Source organism: Chrysochloris asiatica, unplaced genomic scaffold, assembly GCF_000296735.1.
Source record: "Chrysochloris asiatica unplaced genomic scaffold, ChrAsi1.0 scaffold00108, whole genome shotgun sequence".
In the NCBI taxonomy this organism is placed as follows: Eukaryota; Metazoa; Chordata; class Mammalia; order Afrosoricida; family Chrysochloridae; genus Chrysochloris; species Chrysochloris asiatica.
The window spans coordinates 1,812,860-1,831,547 of NW_006408626.1; the positions used below are offsets into that span (position 1 = coordinate 1,812,860).

The following is an 18,688-nucleotide window of genomic DNA, read 5'->3' on the forward strand; positions in this document are numbered from 1 at the left end:
AGTACAACTACATTTCATAGGGCTTTTAATAGTTGATTTTTTAGAAGCAGATTACCAGGCCTTTCTCCAGGTTACCTCTGGGTGCACTTGAACTTCCAACCTTACACAATTAGCAGCAGAGCTCCACAAGTATTTGCACTACCCAGGACCTCTAGAAACACAGATATCTATATATGACAAAATAGCAGAGAAAAAATGATGAGTTCTGAGAACAATGGTTGTGGCCACCATTCTCAAAATAAAGTAAAATCCCATGGCTTTTGAAGTGAAATAAATCATACAATTGGTCTTTTCCACTATATTGATATACCTGGGCAGTTCTGTTAGCAACAATGTTTGTTAAAGCTGAGGCTAGTATCTTCTTGATACTATTTCAGAAATGAAACCAATTTATAATATTAAAAGCAGTTTATACATTGTCACACTAGCAACCCTTTCTCTCTAAGATTTTAGACTCTATATTAATACTTCAGTATATTATTTGACATAAGAAGTTTGGGCCTAACTTTGCAGCTGTTAAACACTGAAAATTAAATGTAATAGGTTATGAATGAGTCATGAACACAGAGTCCACCAACTGTCTTAGTGATAAATACTGGTGGAGAATGCTAAAGGAAGACCTGGGTTCTTATTAAAGGAAGTATCAGTGGACTTTATTATATATACTATTACATTTTCACTTCTGGCAATGCTGAATGTCAGTGATTTACCACTGACAACTGAACATGTCTTGTGTTACAAATCAAACAAACAAAAAACCTAATAGCACTGATGGTTATGGAAAGAAAACCGTAGTCTAGTATCTTTGATACATGTTTCTTATCAATTCATAAAATCAGAGCACATGCAAGAAAGTCACCAAGAGTGGCCAAAGCTACCAACTACCATGTAATTTAAAATACCACATTTAAGATACAATTACATACTGAAAATGTAGCAGTGTCAAGATCGGACCATTAAAAAACCAATACTTGCTAAAGGCAACTCTCTTATCTTTAAAATCATCCATTTCAACAGCTTCAAAGACAGTTGATTATAAAAATTTTTTTTTACATTGACATTACGTAAATTGAAATAAAAAGGACAATCAAGCTGTCTCATGAACTGGAAGATGACTTATTAATTCCCTTTCATTTCCAAACCTCATCAAGCAGTCACTACATTTATGAGGTAAGTCTGCTGAATGCTTGAAATCTAAATGAATTTTAAGATCTTCGATTTGTCCTGTTGAATATTCACAATATTGGCATAAATAAATCCCCTCAGATAAATGTGAGTTTAAATGCTTGCAATATTCTAGCATACTTGAAAAGCCTTTCCCACAATCATCACAAACGTGAGGGAAAATTTTAGTATGCTCAATGGCAACATGCCTGTTAACATTTGTATGAAGTCTACTCCGGAAACCGCATACTTGACATACAAAGAAGTTTTTACATTTATCAAAGGTAATTTTGCTTAAGAGGCTATACTGTCCATGTTCTCCATTGTTATATTTATCACTTAACTCTATTAATTTACATGCATGCTCATTTACCACATGGCTATGCAAATCTTCGGGATCATTCGTTTCATGTTCACAGAACTGACACAAGTACTGTTCATCACAGCTGTGCTCCTGGAAATGTAAGTAGAGTTCACTGCTTGAGGAGAACTGCACATCACACTGCTCACACCAATACAGGTGATCACTAAAATGAGTGTCTGCAATGTGCTGGCTGAGATTCTCAAAGATAACTGTTTTATAATCACAGTATTTACAAATGTAGGGATCTTCCTCATGTAGCTTGGCATGTTCAATCAGAAGCATGTTGGTAGAGAAACTTTCTTTGCATACTCGACATATATTTGAGTCAGTACGCTTATGCTTCAGAATCATATGCTGCTTTAAATCAGAAAAATACTTGCTGTTGAACTCACAAAGTTCACATTTATACAGGCCACTGCTATTAGCTCTCAGTAAAGGCCACTTCTGCTGAGCAGTTACATTCAGAGCTTGGCTCTTGTCAAGAATTTTATAAAGCTTAGCTGGTGGCTCTTCATCAGCTTGGTCCTGGAGACTCTCAGAGGAATTGTTTTCTGCCTCAAGATCATAATCCTCAGAAATTGCATGCACCTCTGCAGCAATCGGGACGTCTTCGGCAGTGTGAACTTCTATAGGACTCTCCTCCTGAGTTTGCTGGTTGATTGATTCAGGTGAGTCACATTCTTCATCATAAATTTCAACATCGCCAGATTTTTCTGAAAAAGAAAATAAGCATATTATTTATGGGAGTCCTGATATGGTGTTGTAGGATGATCACCAGAATGCTAACTGTAAGGTCGGCAGTTCAAGCCCACTAGCTGCTCCTCAGAAACCCTCTACAGGGTTGTTGTGACTCAGAACAGACTCAATGGCACATAAAAACATTATTGTAATAAAACTTATTAAAACAAATATAACTGACAATTTTTAAAATATACTGTTTTGTCACAGATTTATATAAAAGTTGTAAATACTATTAATTAGCTTCCCTCACCTGTAGAAAAGGCAGTGTGGTCTAGAATTCTAAGTACAGGACTAGGAACCAGGTAGTTCTGATTTCTGTTTCTGGCCTTGATTCCATCTGTAAATTTTGGCAAGTCATTTGATGTCTCTGTATCAGAATCATCATCTGCAAAAAGAGATTTTAAAAAATACTGGTTATTCATATCAAAGCATCAATTATTATAAAATAATTAAAATACCAAATACTTCTAATATGACTCTGAATTCCACCAGGAACTAAAGACATAGATTTAGCCATGAAGAGAGAGGATATTTACGTACTCCAGGCACCCAGATAATCTACCCAAACAAGCAGATGCTTTTATTTCTATGCCCCATCTGGTCAAAAATGCCTTTCAATATTACTTAGAATTTTAATGAATTTGAACGAGACTATTCCTGTGGTGGAGTCCTGGTGTGGCGCTGTGGGTTAATGCGCCAGACTGTAAAGCCGTTTGAACTGCAAGGTGGTGGTTCAAGCTCACCACCTGCTCTTCAGAAACCCTAAACAGGGTTACTAAGGATCGGAATTGACTCGAAGGCACTTAACAACAACATTCCTGTGGTACTGTCCTAGGATTTTAGAGAGAGTAGTAAAACCCACTGAAATACAGGCCAGTGGAGAATACTGAAGGAACCCTGTTGGCACTGTGGTTATGTGCTTAGCTGCTGAGAGGTTGGTGGTTCAAAACCACTAACCACTCTGTGGAAGAAAGATGTGACAGTCTGCTACTGTAACAATCACAGCTTTTGCAAACACTATGAAGCAGTTCTATTCTGTCCTCTAGGGCTGCTATGAGCTGGAATTGACTTGATGGCAATGGTTTCTTTCTAATAGACTTCATTAAGATAATACAGATTATTACCATATATATTCTACACCAGTTTCTTCTGCCAGTAACTTTATTTGTATGGTGGTTGTTGTTGTGAAGTGGCTTTGAGTCAGTTCCGACCCATAGCGACCCTGTATAGGGTTTCCAAGGAGCTGTTGGTGAGCTTGAACTGCCAACCTTGCAGTTCAAATGGCTTTGCAGTCTGGTGCATTAACCTACAGTGCCAATTAATAAACAACACATTGATACCATTGGTATATAAGGAGCTCTGGTAGCGTAGTGGTTACGAATCGGGTTGTGAACCGCAAGGTCAGCAGTTCCAAACTGCCAGCTGTTCCGCGGGAGAAAGATGAGGCTTTCTGCTCCTGTAAAAATTTATAGCCTTGGAAACCCTGTACAGGGTTGCTATGAGTTGGAACTGACTCCACGGCACATAACAACATCATTTGTACATGCATGACACATTACTGCTAACCAAAGCCCACACTAAGGAGTTTTAATGGTTCAGTGAGTAAGCACTCAGCTGCTAAAGGAAATGTTGGCAGTCTGAGTCTGCCAACCAGCAGCTACATAGAAGGAAGATGTGGCATTCTACTTTTGTAAAGATTGTTGTTGTCGAACCATCAAGTCGGTTCTGACTTATAGTGACCATGTATAGGGTTTCCAAGGAGCAGCTGGTGGTTTGAACTGCTGACCTTGTGGTGTGCAGTCCAGCGCTGATCCTACAGTGCCACAGCCTTTGAAATCCTATGGGGCAGTTCAACTCTGGTCCTATAGAATCATTATGAGTCACAATTGACTGTGACAGTGGGTTTGGTTTTTGGAAAGCCCATAGTTCAATTAGCCTTGTTGTGGTTGTCAAGTGCCATCGAGTTGATTCCGACCCCTATCGACCCTGTATAGGGTTTCCAAAGGAGCAGCTGGTGAGCTTGAACTGCCGACCTTGTAGTTCAAACGGCTTTGCAGTCTGGCGCATTAACCCACAGCGTCACACCAGGACTCCTTAGTTAGCTAATGTCTTTTTACTGTTCCAGGATCCCGTTCAGGGTACCTCATTAGCATTTGGCTGTTCTATCGCCTTAGGTTCTTTGAAAGTTTCTCAGACTTGCCTTGTTTTTGGTGACTTTGACAGTTTTGAGGATAACTGGTCAGGTATTTTGTAGGAATGTATTTTATGTTTTCTCATGCTAAGACTAGAGTTATGGGTTATTGAGTGGGAGATGACAGAGGTACAGTGGCATTTTCATATCACATTAAGAGTACATACTATCAACATGACTTACAACTGTTGATGTTAATCTTGACCACCTGACAAATTTATTTCTTCTTTGTAAAGTCACCCTTTTTCCTTTGTGTACTGTATGCTTTGGGAGGAAATCACTACACACAGCCCACACTTAGTTGTGGGAGTTATATTCCATCTCTTGAGGTAGTAGCGGCTACAAAAATAATTTGATATTAGAAGTATATGGACACGTGTGAGATAGACACGCAGGCTGAATAGGTGTGGGAGGGAAGAGTGAGAACACACCCACGTATATATGTTTGACAGAGGGTATTAGTACACGGTGTTTACCTTTGCTGCAAATATATCCGTGAATGTGGTGGCATATAGAGGGGACAAAATTATGAAAACTTCTTAGACTTTATCAAACACCTTGAGGGAATGAATCACTGGGCCTAAGGGTGCAGAACCATAGTTTCAGGGGGCACCAAGGTCAATTGACATAACATAGTGCACAAAGACAATGCTCTACATTCTACTTTGACGAGTACCGACTAGGGTCTAAAAGCTCATAGGCAGTTATCTAAGGAAAAACTACTAGTTTCTCCCCATACAGAGTTAAAAAAAAGGGGGGCGGGGGAAGAAAATCAAAGACCCATGGACACAAGCAGTTCAATGTACTAACAAATCATGTGAATATCAATCTTCATGACTGCAACTAGAAGAACTAGATGATGCCCAGCTACCACTACCAGCTGCTCTGAAAAGGATATTAGAAGCTCTTGGAGAGAAGTGGGAGAAAAATGTGGAACAAAACTCAAAATCATAAAAAAGACCATGCTTACTGGTCAGACAGAGACTATGAACTTTGGTCAGACCAGGTTGGAACTGAACTCACTCTTGTGGCTCACCTTTCAGCCACTCCTAGATCACTCCTACTTTGTCACCAACTCCTAGCCAATTCTAAATAGTTTTTGGTGAGGTTTTTATTTATATGTCTGAAATAATTTAAGAAACTAAAATTCACTTAACTGCTTTCCTAAAAATAAAAAAACCCTTTGTTTTGGTCAATTGTAACAAATTCAAACCCTTGCCTGTTTGGAAATTATCACTTTTGCCCACATTTTCAAGTAAAAAAAAAGTTTTAAACTGTAGTACCATTAAGAAAAAATGTTTTGGAATTTAACATACATATATATACCTTTGTTGTCAAAATATTTTAAATCTGGCTGTCTCATAGAACAGACACTGTAACAATGATCAGAAAAAATTCCACTGAATCCATCTGCAATTCTGCTTATTCCAGAGGAATCTGAACATAAAGCAAACAAAAAATTAATCAATAATATAACACATAAAATTTTTCTTAATTTTAATTATAGTATCTATAATTATATTTCAGATCTGTTATGATACTGAGATTTGAAAAATCCACAAATTGTACATTTTTAAATTGAATACATTTTAAAAACACAAAGACATATTTGCCTAACAATAAAATCCCATAAAATACGACACAAGTTGTGGTAATTGCACCATTACTGGTAAGTGTTCAGTTAAAAATTCTGAACTCCCAAGAAGCCCTGCTTTTTGTAGTACAGAGAAAGCATAATATGTAAGGGAAATGGCCTGAGGATCAGTTGTTGTTGTTATGTGCCATGGAGTCAGTTCCAACTCATAGCAACCGTGTACAAGGTTTCTGAGGCTGTAAATCTTTACAGGAGCAGAAAGCCTCATCTTTCTCCCGCCGAACAGCTGGTAATTTTGAACTGCTGATCTTGTGGTTCACAGCCCGATTCTTAACCACTGCGCTACCAGAGCTCCTGGAGGATCAGTTAGGGATTCTAAATATAGTTATTTCAAGTCTTGCCTGGGTAGGAGTAGTAACCAGTAAACCAGCTTAACTTTCTGAGATTTGAAGAGCTTGTAGATTAGGTGGAATAACAGGTATTCCTAAAACTGTCCCAAATATGAGATGCATCTGTTTGAGATGGCCAAACACCTGCTTTCTGAAACTGCCAAGACAGCAGAGATACCTCAACCAAGGGGTCTAAAGTTACACTATGACAATGAAAAATCACATTCTAAAAAATACTGTACAGTATAAAAGTTTTCCCCCTTAATGATGCAAGGTATCATTATGCCTTAAGCACAGGCTTGAGAGTCAGACAAGTAGATACCAATTATACCATGCTGTTGTTAAGTACCATCGAGTTGGTACCAACTCATAGCGACCTTGTACAGGGTTTCTGAGGCTGTAAATCTTTACAGGAGCAGAAAGCCTCATCTTTCTCCCATGAAGTGGCTGGTAGTTTCGAATTGCTGACCTTAAGGTTTGCAGCCCAATTCATAACCACTATGCTACCATACAAGTATGTAATCTCAGATATTTAATTTATATACTTGTAATCTATGAATTGTGAAGATTAAATAAAAGTGTTATAAAGTTCTGATGTGTTCAGGCACATAGTAGACAATGAAGCATACAGAGGATTATTAAAAAATTTCTCTTACCTAAAAATATAAATATTTAGCTCTTATCTAATCATTTATGAGAATATGGATGGGAATATAATTTCACAGAGAACAGAATTAATATGTGACCCAACTTCAAAATAATTCAATCATACACTGACCTGAATAACGAGAAGGGTGTAAAGTCTTCCTTTTCCGTTTTTTTGGATATTCATTCATATCTTTTCAATCTAAAAAAAATTTAAATGAATAAACATTTACAAACAGAAATTAACACTGTTATAAAAATTCTTTCCAGTCTAAGACTTCAGTGTTGTGTTGTGTTTACGAGCCATCCAGTTAGTCCCAAGTCATAGCAACCCTGTATAGTTTCTTTCCGAGAAGCGGCTGGTGGGTTTGAACCGCTGACCTGAGGCTAACAGTTTAGTGCTTATCGACAGCACCATGCCAGGACTCCAATAGTAACAAAAAAATGTGATATTAAAAGACAAAGAAGTATCTCTTGTTACATCTTGGGATTTATTTTCCCAGTCAAATCTAAAGGCAGGACACTGATTTCCATTCTCTTTATTAGTAATGTTGAAAAAGAAACTTTTCCAAACAATGATGCACTTGAGGACTAGATAATTACAATAAGTCATACTTAAGTCATTTTAAATAAAGAATATTGTGCCTCTTGTGCTATATAAGTTTTATAGTCACATTTCCTAAAATTAGAAGTATTTCAATATTGGGTTCAAAGTAGAGTCTGGTACATTCGCTTAAAGATGTATTTTCACAAATATTGTATTGATCTTCTAGTTTCCAGAAAAAGTACTGGTCATATAGAGGCTCAGAATATAGGTAATTTTCAAGAAGAAAAAAAGCAAACTTATTAAGTCACATTCAACATTTTACTGTGAACAAACAGGTGTGTCAACTAGTGTACAATCAAATTCACATGAACTGTCATAAAATTAATTAGTTTCACCATATTCTACTTACTTGGTACAATTCTTAATACTGGTGTGAAGAAAACAATTATAGAAAAATTCTCACATGTGGTAAAAAAATGGCTGTAGATAAAACATGACAGAAGTCATATAAGCAAAAATATAGCTCATTTCTGAGATTTAAGAACATAACACTGTCAAATCATTAATCAACTAGAAAACTATACAGAACTAAGTATATGTTCTTTTGAATAAACTGTATTAAGTACTAAAAATAATATACAAAGGGACATGCATTTTTCCATTAACTTCAAAAAAAGTTGATGGAAAAATGAAATGGAATTTCTCCGTGACCTTTTAAAGCCCTCTTGTAAAACTGTTTCCCATTGCTTTAAAATAAATTTACCATAACATCATGACATCAAAATAGTAATATGTCTACATGACTTTATTCAACCATATTGAAAGCAAACATTTTTAGTCACTGAATCAATCAGACTTTAAACTGTTAAAGTACTTACATAAAAGTAAATAATGGTCATTTACTGAGCACCAGTTACGTATAGGCTGTCAATATATTTTCTTATTTAGTCCTGATATGTACAATCCATAACACCCTTTCAAAATAATTTTTACCACATGCTATTGACAATGAAGGAGTCCTGGTGTGGTGCTGTGGGTAAATGCGCCAGACTGCAAAGCCATTTGAACTGCAAGGTCGGCGGTTCAAGCTCACCAGCTGCTCCAGGGAAACCCGATACAGGGTTACTATGGGTCAGAATAGACTCAATGACACTTCACAGCAACAATTGGCAATGAAATGGAGTAACAGTGACTTTAAATATGCAGCTTAAGGTTGGACAGCTAACAAGTGGTAGGGCTGGGATTTGCACACAGGTCTAACTGATTTTAAAGCCCATACTTTTAATCATTTTAGTTTTGTTTTGGAAACAAACTGGGAGACAAAGTTATCACCCTAATTCAAGTAAGCAGATTAGTGTCAGGTCAGGACTACCTCTTCATTTTTGTACTGTGGCAGTGGGCATGTAAAGAAGACATCAGTGCTTTTCTTATCATCAATGGGATTTGCATAGCAGGCAGAAGAACTTGGTACCATTTCTAGTGACAGAGAACTTGAGGTGTGCAACTATTGGTCTCTCCCTGTCCAAAGCAAAGAGGGAAGAAAATAGAAAATGCATAGAAATAATTGACCCAAGCAAACATCAGCTTTCATAACCCTGAGACTAGAACTTAAAAAAAAAAAAGAACTTGAGGTGCACATACTGTATTTTTGCTGTTTCACCCCAGTGTGTGTATACAAGCACTATGTGTTTATATGGTAATATGATAGTACTTTTTAGTTTATTGACAGTTTTCCTAACCCTTATTCTATTTGATTTCATAACTATCTCATAAGATAGAAGGTGATGGTGGTGATTATGTGCCATGGAGTCGGTTTTGACTAATAGCGACCCTGTACAGGGTTCCCGAAGCTATAAATCTTTACAGGAGCAGCTATCAAGTCGTTTCCAACTCATAGCGACCCTGTATAGGCTTTCTGAGGCTGTGAATCCTTATAAGAGCAGAAATCCTCCTCGTTCTCCTGAAGAGTTGATGATGGATTCAAACCGCTTACTTGAGGTTAGCAGCTCAACTCTTAAACCACTATGCCACCAGGTGCTTCTTTGTGAGGTAGGTAGAGGGGCTATTATCAAACTCATCGTGCTTTTACTGATGAGAAAACAGTCTGAGAAAGTCAACTAAGAAGTAGCAGAATCAGAGATGAAAATGCATGCCTTCTGAATTCTCGGCAGTAATCTTCACTATTAATCTCAAATTACATCTTGCTTCCAATTTCTTACTCAGATGATAATGTGGGGTGGGGGATATTGGAAAGTATCACTCAAAGCAGCTTCTATAGTTATAGGATATGATGTTAACATATACAAAGCTTCACGTGTCAACACAGAGCATTCCTTTAGTAATTCCAAATGAAAATTTCAAGATTTATTCATACGTCTTTATTCTACACTTCCAGAATTTATATACCCAACATGCTTAAATATACTTAATGTTCTAAAACACCAGAGAGAAAATGAAAAGTATCTGTTAGATATGTTAAACTTGTTATTTGCAAATATATTTCAATTTCTTTAAAACTTGAAGGGAAAAAGAAAAGGAAAGCAAGCATGGCATTAAAATTGATGTTGCAAACCGACCTCGATTCAGATCGTCAAGTCAGACTAGGATTACCTCACCAAGAAGGGTCTGGCTTCTACTTAGGGTTGAACAGAATCCAAATGCTTATGAGACCTCGTTTCAGAATGATGATGACACGCCCACTAAGACCAAAAATGCTAACTATACTATTGTTCATTTCAGCAAACAGTTCTTCTGTACCTTCTAAATGCACTGGTGAAGAAGTTTGGCTTTTTACTTATGGATTTGTTACATAAACATTTGTTCACTAGTCTGCCTCTCATAGGGTAGATTCTGAATTACATGCATCAATCGTTAATCCCCCAACCCTCTTCACCTCTTAAAAAAACAAAGTAGACATGCAATAAATGCCCCTGCTGGAAAATTCCAACATTTTGATGTACATATTTCTAGACTTTCTCCTGTTGCAATATATATATATATATATATATATATATACTCATATGTATACATATATGGAGTCCTGGTGTGGTGCTGAAGGATCAACATTGGACTGTGAGCCATAAGGTCAGCAGTTCAAATCCACCAGCTGTACCTCGAAAATCCTATACAGATAGGTCGCTATACGTCAGACCTACTCGATGGCACTTAACAACGACATACATATATATGGTGGTGGTGGTGATGTGCCATGGAGTCGACTCATACTAACCCTGTACAGGGTTTCCGAGGGTGTAAATCTTTACGGGAACAGAAAGCCTCATTTTTCTCCCGCGGAATAGCTGGTAGTTTCGAACTACTGACTGTGAGATTAGCAGCCTGATTCGTAACCACTATGCTACCAGAGCTCTTTTACAAAGAGTTAAACTGCTTCAAATTACTGCGTTCCTAGGCTGAACATAAAAACCAAACCAAACAGGGTTCATACACACCCTCTGTGGGCAAGATGAGGCTGTCTCAGAAACCCTATAAGTGGGCACTGTGAGTCGGAATCGAGTCAATGGAAGTTGTTTTTTTTTTAAAAAAAAAAAAAAGAAGAAGAAGAAGAGGGTTAGACTATGTCTAGGCTGGAGACTAGAGCGCCCTAGGAGTCCCGCTTTCCGCTCCGGCGGTCTGAAGCTACCCGAGGTTCAGGAGCTGCCCAGCGGGGCCCGCGTGGCACCGAAGAGCGTCGGGAACCAAGCCAACGCAGGATGTGCCAGTCGCCTGGTCGGTGAGGAGCTGCCGCGACCCAGCCACTTCCAGCTCTCGCCACGCTCCGGTCTGTGCGGGCCGAGGACCTGCATTGAGAGGACTGCCAGGACCCCAGCTTAGAGGTTGCACAAAAGGAAAATCAGACAAGGCACCTACACGTTCCCCGGAGGCGGCGGAACGATCTTCGGGATGGGGGTGAGGGCCGCCATCTGACCTTTTTTGCCTCCACCTGTGTTGGGATACAACCGCACTCGCAAATCCCCAGCAGCCACCCAGAACCTCACCCGCCCTCTTCTCCATCAAGCTCACCAGCGCCTCAGGGCCCGGCCGGCCCGCCCAGGCGGAGGAGCTCCGAAGCGGCGACGGCCCAGGCGCCAGGGCGCGCGGAGGAGCCTCGCGGGCCTGGCCGCCGACAGAGGGCGACGGGGGCGCCGCTCGGGCCCTCGTGCTCCCGGGCGCCCCACCGGGTTAGACCTCCCTGCCGCGCGCCCGAGCCCACATACAGCCGGTCAGGCCCAGGCCTGGGATCCGCGGCCGTACACACTGCCTCGCTCCGCGCCTGCGCCGCGCATCTCAAGGAACCGCCGAGAGGGCGGGGAGGTGACGAGGTGACGAGGTGAGGGTGGGGGCGGGGGAGTGCAGTGCGCTGCTTCTCCGCACACTTAGCCTGGAAGGGACCACCAGTCCCTAGCCCCGGGGGTGGCCAGGTGGCCTGTGGCCCCTGCGACACCTCCGCGCCGCTGTACACTTGTGTTGGGCTGGGCGCCGCCCCTCCAGTGCATGCGGGTGATTGCGTCCTCTGGGACCGCTGCCGGCGACGCTGCTCAGGGAACGTCCTCCTCGCTCTCCCTGGGCCCTTCCTCCGGTCCCCCAAGACTTAGGAGAAGCGCGGCGCGGGAGCACCACCTTTGCCAGACTGTGCCTTCATGGGAAGTACGTAAATGGTCTTGCTTAGGTTAGGGAAAACTTAAGGCATAGCAAACCCCAAAGGGTTCCAGCAGCCTGGTGGGGACGAAATGCATAACGTTACAGTCAAAAGCTTTGTCAAGACCCCAAAGAACCACACAGGTCTGGGTTGCTGTTCTTGGGCCGGAAGGTGAAAGTATTTAAGGTTGTGAACCAATTAGGTTTCAGCCACATTTCTTGACTCTCAGGAAATCTCGGTAAAATGAATGTGAAATCAGAGGAGATTAGACTAAATGACCATTCCTCTTTTCCAGCCTTGAGATTCTGTGAGCAGATAGCATATAATTAGGTAACTGAGCATGAATAAACTTGGGAACACAGTTTCTAAAATTTAGACTCTTTTGTACAAATATGGTCGTATATTGCTATTAGCGTGGCCTGACTATAGTACTGAAATTTTTGGTTACGAATCGGGCTGCGAACCTTAAGGTCAGCGGTTCGAAACTACCAGCCGCTCCGCGGGAGAAAGATGAGGCTTTCTACTCCCGTAAGGATTTACACCCTCGGAAACCCTGTACAGGGTCGCTATGGGTCGGAACCGACTCGACGGCACTTAACAACAACAACAACAATCACTGGGTGGGCTCAGCTGCTAAGGAAAGATTGGCCTTTTGAACCCGCCCAGCGGCGCCAAGGAAGAAAGGCTTGACGATCTACTCTCAAATACTACAGCCTCACTCTCCCCCTGCCCTCCTCCAAACAAACAAACTCAAAAATCTCTATGAAGTTAGGGTTTCTACTTTGAACACATGAAACATCCATGAGTGGCAATTAAAGCCACTGTCGCTTTTTACTTTATAGTTAGCACCTAGCTAGCAATAGCAATACTTGTTTGCACAATTTAAACAATAGTATGTATCATTCTTTTCTCCCTGGTTTTGCTGTTTCCTTATCATTCCACGGAAATTACTAAATTGCTGTTTTATGCACTCATTGCCTCATACAAAACAAAACTCTTTACATTTTGGGATCAAATGCCATTGCCAAACATTTTGTATTGAGCCCAAACATAGGTTTTCCTTAGCCCATTACTTAAAAAGTAAAACAGAACAAAACCGCCCAAATATCTATACTGTTTTAGCCAACTAGGACTCCTGACCCTTCACTTTACCAAATATGATGTCCTTCTCCAGGGACTGGTACCTCCTGACAACATTGTCTCAAGAGTATGAAAGATGAAGTTTTGTCATCTTCGCTTCTAAAAACCATTCTAGTTGTACTTCTTCCAAGACAGATTTGTTTTTACTTCTGGCAGTCCATGGTACTTTCAGTATTCTTCACCAACACCATAATTCAAATGCAATTCTTCTAGTCTTCTTAGTCATTGTCCAACTTTCACATGCATATGAAGAAATTGAAAATACCTAAGCATCCACTGGACCAATAAACAACATTCTTATCAATGGAGAAAAGATTGAAGTTGTCAAGGACTTCATTCTTCTTGGATCAACTATCAACACTCAAGGAAACAGCAGTCAAGAGATCAAACGACGTATTGTATTAGTCAAATCTGCTGCACAGGAACTTTTTAAAGAGTTGAAGAGCAAAGATGTCAGCTTGAGGACTAAGGTGCTTCTGCCCCAAGCCATGGTATTTCAGTAACCTCATATGCATGTGAAAGCTGGACAGTGAATAAGGAAGACTGTAGAAGACTTGATGCCTTCGAGTTAGGGTGTTGGAGGAGAATATTGTAAGTGCCATAAGCTGCCAAAAGAACCAACAGATTTGTGTTGGAAGAAGTGCAGCCAGAATGCTCATGGAGACCAAGATGGCCAAACTTTGTCTCTCATACTTCCGACATATTGTCAGGAGGGAGCAGTCGCTAGAGAAGGATATCATGTTTGGTAAGGTGGAGGGTCAGAGAAAAAGAGGAAGACCCCCAACGAGATGGATTAGCCAAGTGGCAGCATCAGTGGACTCAAGCGTGGCAACAATAGTGAGGTTGGCCCAGAATTGGGCAGTGTTTCCTTCTGCTGTGCATAAGGTTGCTATGAGTCAGTACTGACTCAATGGCACCTAACAACAACAACAACAAGGCATCCTAGTCCTCAGACTGACATCTTTGCTTAACACTTAAAAGGGGTTTTTGCAGAAGGTATATCTAATGCAATATGTCTTTAATTTCTTCCTTTTTTTTTTGTCCTTTGCTATCTTGACTGCTGTTTCCATTAGCATTGATGGTTGTTGTTGTTGCTGTTAAGTGCCGCCAAGTCGGTTCCGACCCATAGCAACCCTGTATGGGGTTTTCAAGGAGCAGCTGATGAGCTTGAACCGCCGACCTTGCGGTTCAAATGGCTTTGCAGTCTGGCCCCATTAACCCGTAAAATGCAGTCTTTGATAACTTCAATCTCTTTTCCATTTATCATGTGTTGTTGATTGATCCAGTTTTGAGTTATTTTTGTTTTCTGTACATTGAGGTGCAATCCACATTGAAGGCTGCAGTCTTTGATCTTCATTAGTATTTTAAGTCCTCTTCACTTCCAGCAATGTTGTATCTCAGGTTGTTAATGACTATCCCTCCAATCCTGATGCCATGTTCTTCTTATCATCCAGTTCAACATACAGATTGAATAAGTCTGTATGTGATTTTGTTAAGTACTGTGGAGTTGGTTCCGACTCATAGTGACCCTGCACAGGGTTTCTGAGGCTGCAAATCTTTACAGGAGCAGAAATACACTTCTTTCTCCAGTGGAACCGCTGGTAGTTTTGAACTGCCGACCTTAAAGTTATCAGCCTGATTTGTAACCACTGCGCTACCAGAACTCCTTTGAATAAGTATAGTGAAACTATATAACCCTTGTGCACATCTTTCTTGTTTTAATAACCATTCAGTAACATCATGTTGTACATCATATTACTAAGTTTCTCTGAGGGGGTATTTAATAATCATTCTTCCACCTTTTTGCGACATTCATAACGTAACTTAATTTTTTCCTGATCAGAAAAGGGATACATGCTTATAACAATAAGGAAACAATAGAAAAGTATGAGGACCAAAGAAATTTTCCATAATCCCATAACCCTGAGCTAATCAATGGTAACATTTTGTTCTATATATTTTCATTATTTTTATACCTGTGCACACATAGATACTTCTTTCAAAATTAGGATATTATTGTTCATGTTGTTTTCTAAGAACTTTTTTTCCCATTTAATATTGCTTGAATATTTCTTATGCTATCAAAATTTTAATGGACAACTTAGTGGACATTGAGTTATTTTTTAAAAAGTGCTTTGCCATTTTTGTTAAGTAAAATACAGAATACTATTTTAATTGTATTCTTTTAATGAAATTGAAATTTTCTCATGTATTTATTGACCATTTTATTTTAAGAATTTATCAGTTTATATCTTTTGACTATTCTATAAGCTATTAATCTTTCTTTAAAAATGAAACCATTTGTCTGTGATTTATGTTAGAAATCCTTATTTCTACCTTGTTTGCTTTTAATTTTGTTAATGACAAACATTTTAAATAGTAAAATAAAGTCTGCCAGTCTTTTCCTCTTTTTGTTGTTGCTAGGTGGCATTGAGTTGGCACAACAGAACAAAACACTGCCCCGTCCTGGGACAACCTCACATTTGTTGTCACACTTGAGCCCACTGATGTTGCAACTTTGCCAATTCATCTTGCTGGGGGGCTCTTCCTCTTTTTCTCTGACCCTCCACCTTACCAACATGATATCCTTCTCCAGTGACTGGTCCCTCCTGACAATATGTCCCAAGTATGAGAGATGAAGTTTGGCCATCTTGGCCTCCAAGGAGCACTTTGGCTGCACTTCTTCTGACATAGATCTGCTTGTTCTTTTGGCAGCCCATGGCACTTTCAATATTCTCTTCCAACACCACAACTCAAATGTATCAATTCTACTACCTTCCTTATTCACTGTCCAACTTTCGCATGCATATGAGGTTATTGAAAATACCGTGGCTTGGGTCAGGCACACCTTAGTCCACAAGCTGACATCTTTACTCTTCAACACTTTAAAAAGGTCTTGTGCAGCAGATTTGCCTAATGCAATACGTTGTTTGATTTCTTGAGTTCTACTTCCATGACTGTTGACGGTTCACCCAAGAAAAATGAAGCTTTTGACAAACTTCAGTCTTTCTTCCATTGATACGTTGTTTATTGGTACAGTGGAGAGGATTTTTGTTTTCTTTACATTGAGATGCAATCCATACCAAAGGCTATGATCTTTGATTTTCATCAGTAAGTTTTTTAAATCCTGTTTACTTTCAGCCAGCAAGGTTGTATCATCTGCATATTGCATGTTGTTAATGAGTCTTCCTCCAATCCTGAGGCCACGTTTTTCTTCATATAACCCAGCTTCTCAGATTATTTGCTCAGCATACAGGTTGAATAAGTACGGTGAAAGAATACAACCTTGTTGCACACCTTTCCTAATTTTAAACCATTCAGTATTCCCATGTTCTGTTCTAACAACTGCCTCTTGGTCTAGGTACAAATTCCTCATGAGCACAATTAAGTGTTCCAGAATACTCATTCTTTGCAATGTTGTTCATAGCTTGTCATGAGCCACAAAATCAAAAGCCTTTGCATAGTTAATAAAGCATAGGTAAACATCTTTTTGATATTCTCTGCTTTCAGCCAAGATCCATCTGACATCAGCAGTGATATCTCTCATTCCACATCCTCTTCTGAATCCAGCTTGAAGCTCAGAAAGTTCTCTGTCATTGTATGGTTGCAGCTGTTTCTGTGTAACCTTTAGTAAAACTTTACTTACATGGATAGCAAAGATATTGTCCGATGATTTCCACATTCCATTGGGTAACCTCTCTTTGGAATGGGCACAAATATGGATCTCATCCAATCAGTTGGCCAGGTAGTTGTCTTCCAGATTTCTTGGCATAGATGAGTAAGTGCCTCCAGTGCCACCTCACTTTGTTTAAAGATTTCAATTTGCATTCCATGAATTCCTGGTGCTGCATTCTTTGTCAATTCCTTCAGTGCACCTTGAACTTCTTCCTTCAGTATCATTGGCTCTTGATAAAATGCTACCTCTTGAAATGGTTGAACATCGACCATTTGATATAGTGACTCTGAGTATTCCTTCCATCTTTTTTTTTTTTTTTTTTGATGCTTTCTGCATCATTCAGTAATTTGCCCTGAGAATCCTTCAGTAATGAAATCGAGGCTTGAATTTTTTTCTCCAGTTCCCTCGGCTTGAGAAATGCTGAGCGTGTTCTTCCTTTTTGATTTTCTAATTCCAGATCTTTGCACATTTTGTTATAATATTTGATTTTGTCTTCTCAAGCTGACCTTTGAAATTTTCTGTTTAGCTCTTATACCTCTTCATTTCTTCCATTTAGCATCTCTACGCTGGAGAGTAAGTTTCAGTGTCTCTTCTGACATCCATTTTGATTGTTTCCTTCTTTCTTGTCTTCTTAATAACTTTGTGCTTTCTTCCTGTATGATGTTCTTGATGTCATCCCACAACTCTTCTGGTCTTCAGTTTTTAGTGTCTATCACATATGTTCTTCAGATGATCCCTAAATCAGGTGAGATATATTCAATGTCATATTTTGGCTCTTGTCGACTTGTTTTCATTTTCTTCAGCTTCATTCTGAATTTGCATATGAGCAATTAATGGTCTGTTCCACTATTTGCCCCTGGCCTTGTTTTTGATGTTGATATGGCGCTTTTCTACCATCTCTTTCTACAGATGTAGTCAGTTTGATTTCTATGTATTTCATCTGGTGAGGTCTGTATGTATAGTTGTCTCTTATTGTTGTTAAGTGCCATCGAGTTGATTCCAATCCATAGTGACCCTGTATAGGGTTTCCAAGGAGCAGCTGGTGAGCTTGAACCACCGATCTTGTGGTTCAAACAACTTTGCAGTGTGATGCATTAGCCCACAGCACCACACCATGCTGTTTAAAAAAGGTATTTTAAGTGAACAAATAATTGGTTTTGCAGAATTTTATCATGTGATCTCCAGTATCCTTTCTATTGCCAAAGCCATATTTTCCAACTACTGATCCTTTCTTTTTGTTTCCAACTTTTGCGTTCCAATTGTCAGTGATTATCAATATACCTTGATTGCATGTTTGGTCAACTTCAGATTGTAGAAGTTGGTAGAATTCTTCCATTTCATCTTCATTGTCTTTAGGGTAAATTTAAATAATAGTGGTATTAACTGATCTTCCCTGTAGGTGCATGGATTTTAGTCTATCACAGTGTTGTACCTCATGACAGATCTTGATATGTTCTTTTTAACAACGAATGCAATACCATCCCTCTTCAATTTGTCATTCCCAGCATAGTAAACCATGTGGTTGTCAGATTCAAAATGGCCAATACCAGTCCATTTCAGCTCACTAACCTTTAAGATATTGATGTTGATGCGTTCCATTT

At 39.6% G+C, this 18,688-nt stretch overlaps 1 protein-coding gene across 1 annotated transcript; it reads right to left on the bottom strand.

The window, feature by feature from the left end:
• Window positions 1-895: 895 nt before the first annotated feature.
• Window positions 896-8,095, bottom strand: ZNF639 (zinc finger protein 639). Its single transcript, XM_006867703.1, has 5 exons — window positions 8,045-8,095; window positions 7,222-7,290; window positions 5,787-5,897; window positions 2,520-2,654; window positions 896-2,241 (listed from the first exon to the last, which is right to left on the bottom strand). The coding sequence occupies exons 2-5, from the start codon at window positions 7,277-7,279 to the stop codon at window positions 1,088-1,090; spliced, it is 1,458 nt and encodes a 485-aa protein (XP_006867765.1). The 5' UTR covers window positions 7,280-7,290; window positions 8,045-8,095; the 3' UTR covers window positions 896-1,087.
• Window positions 8,096-18,688: the final 10,593 nt, after the last annotated feature.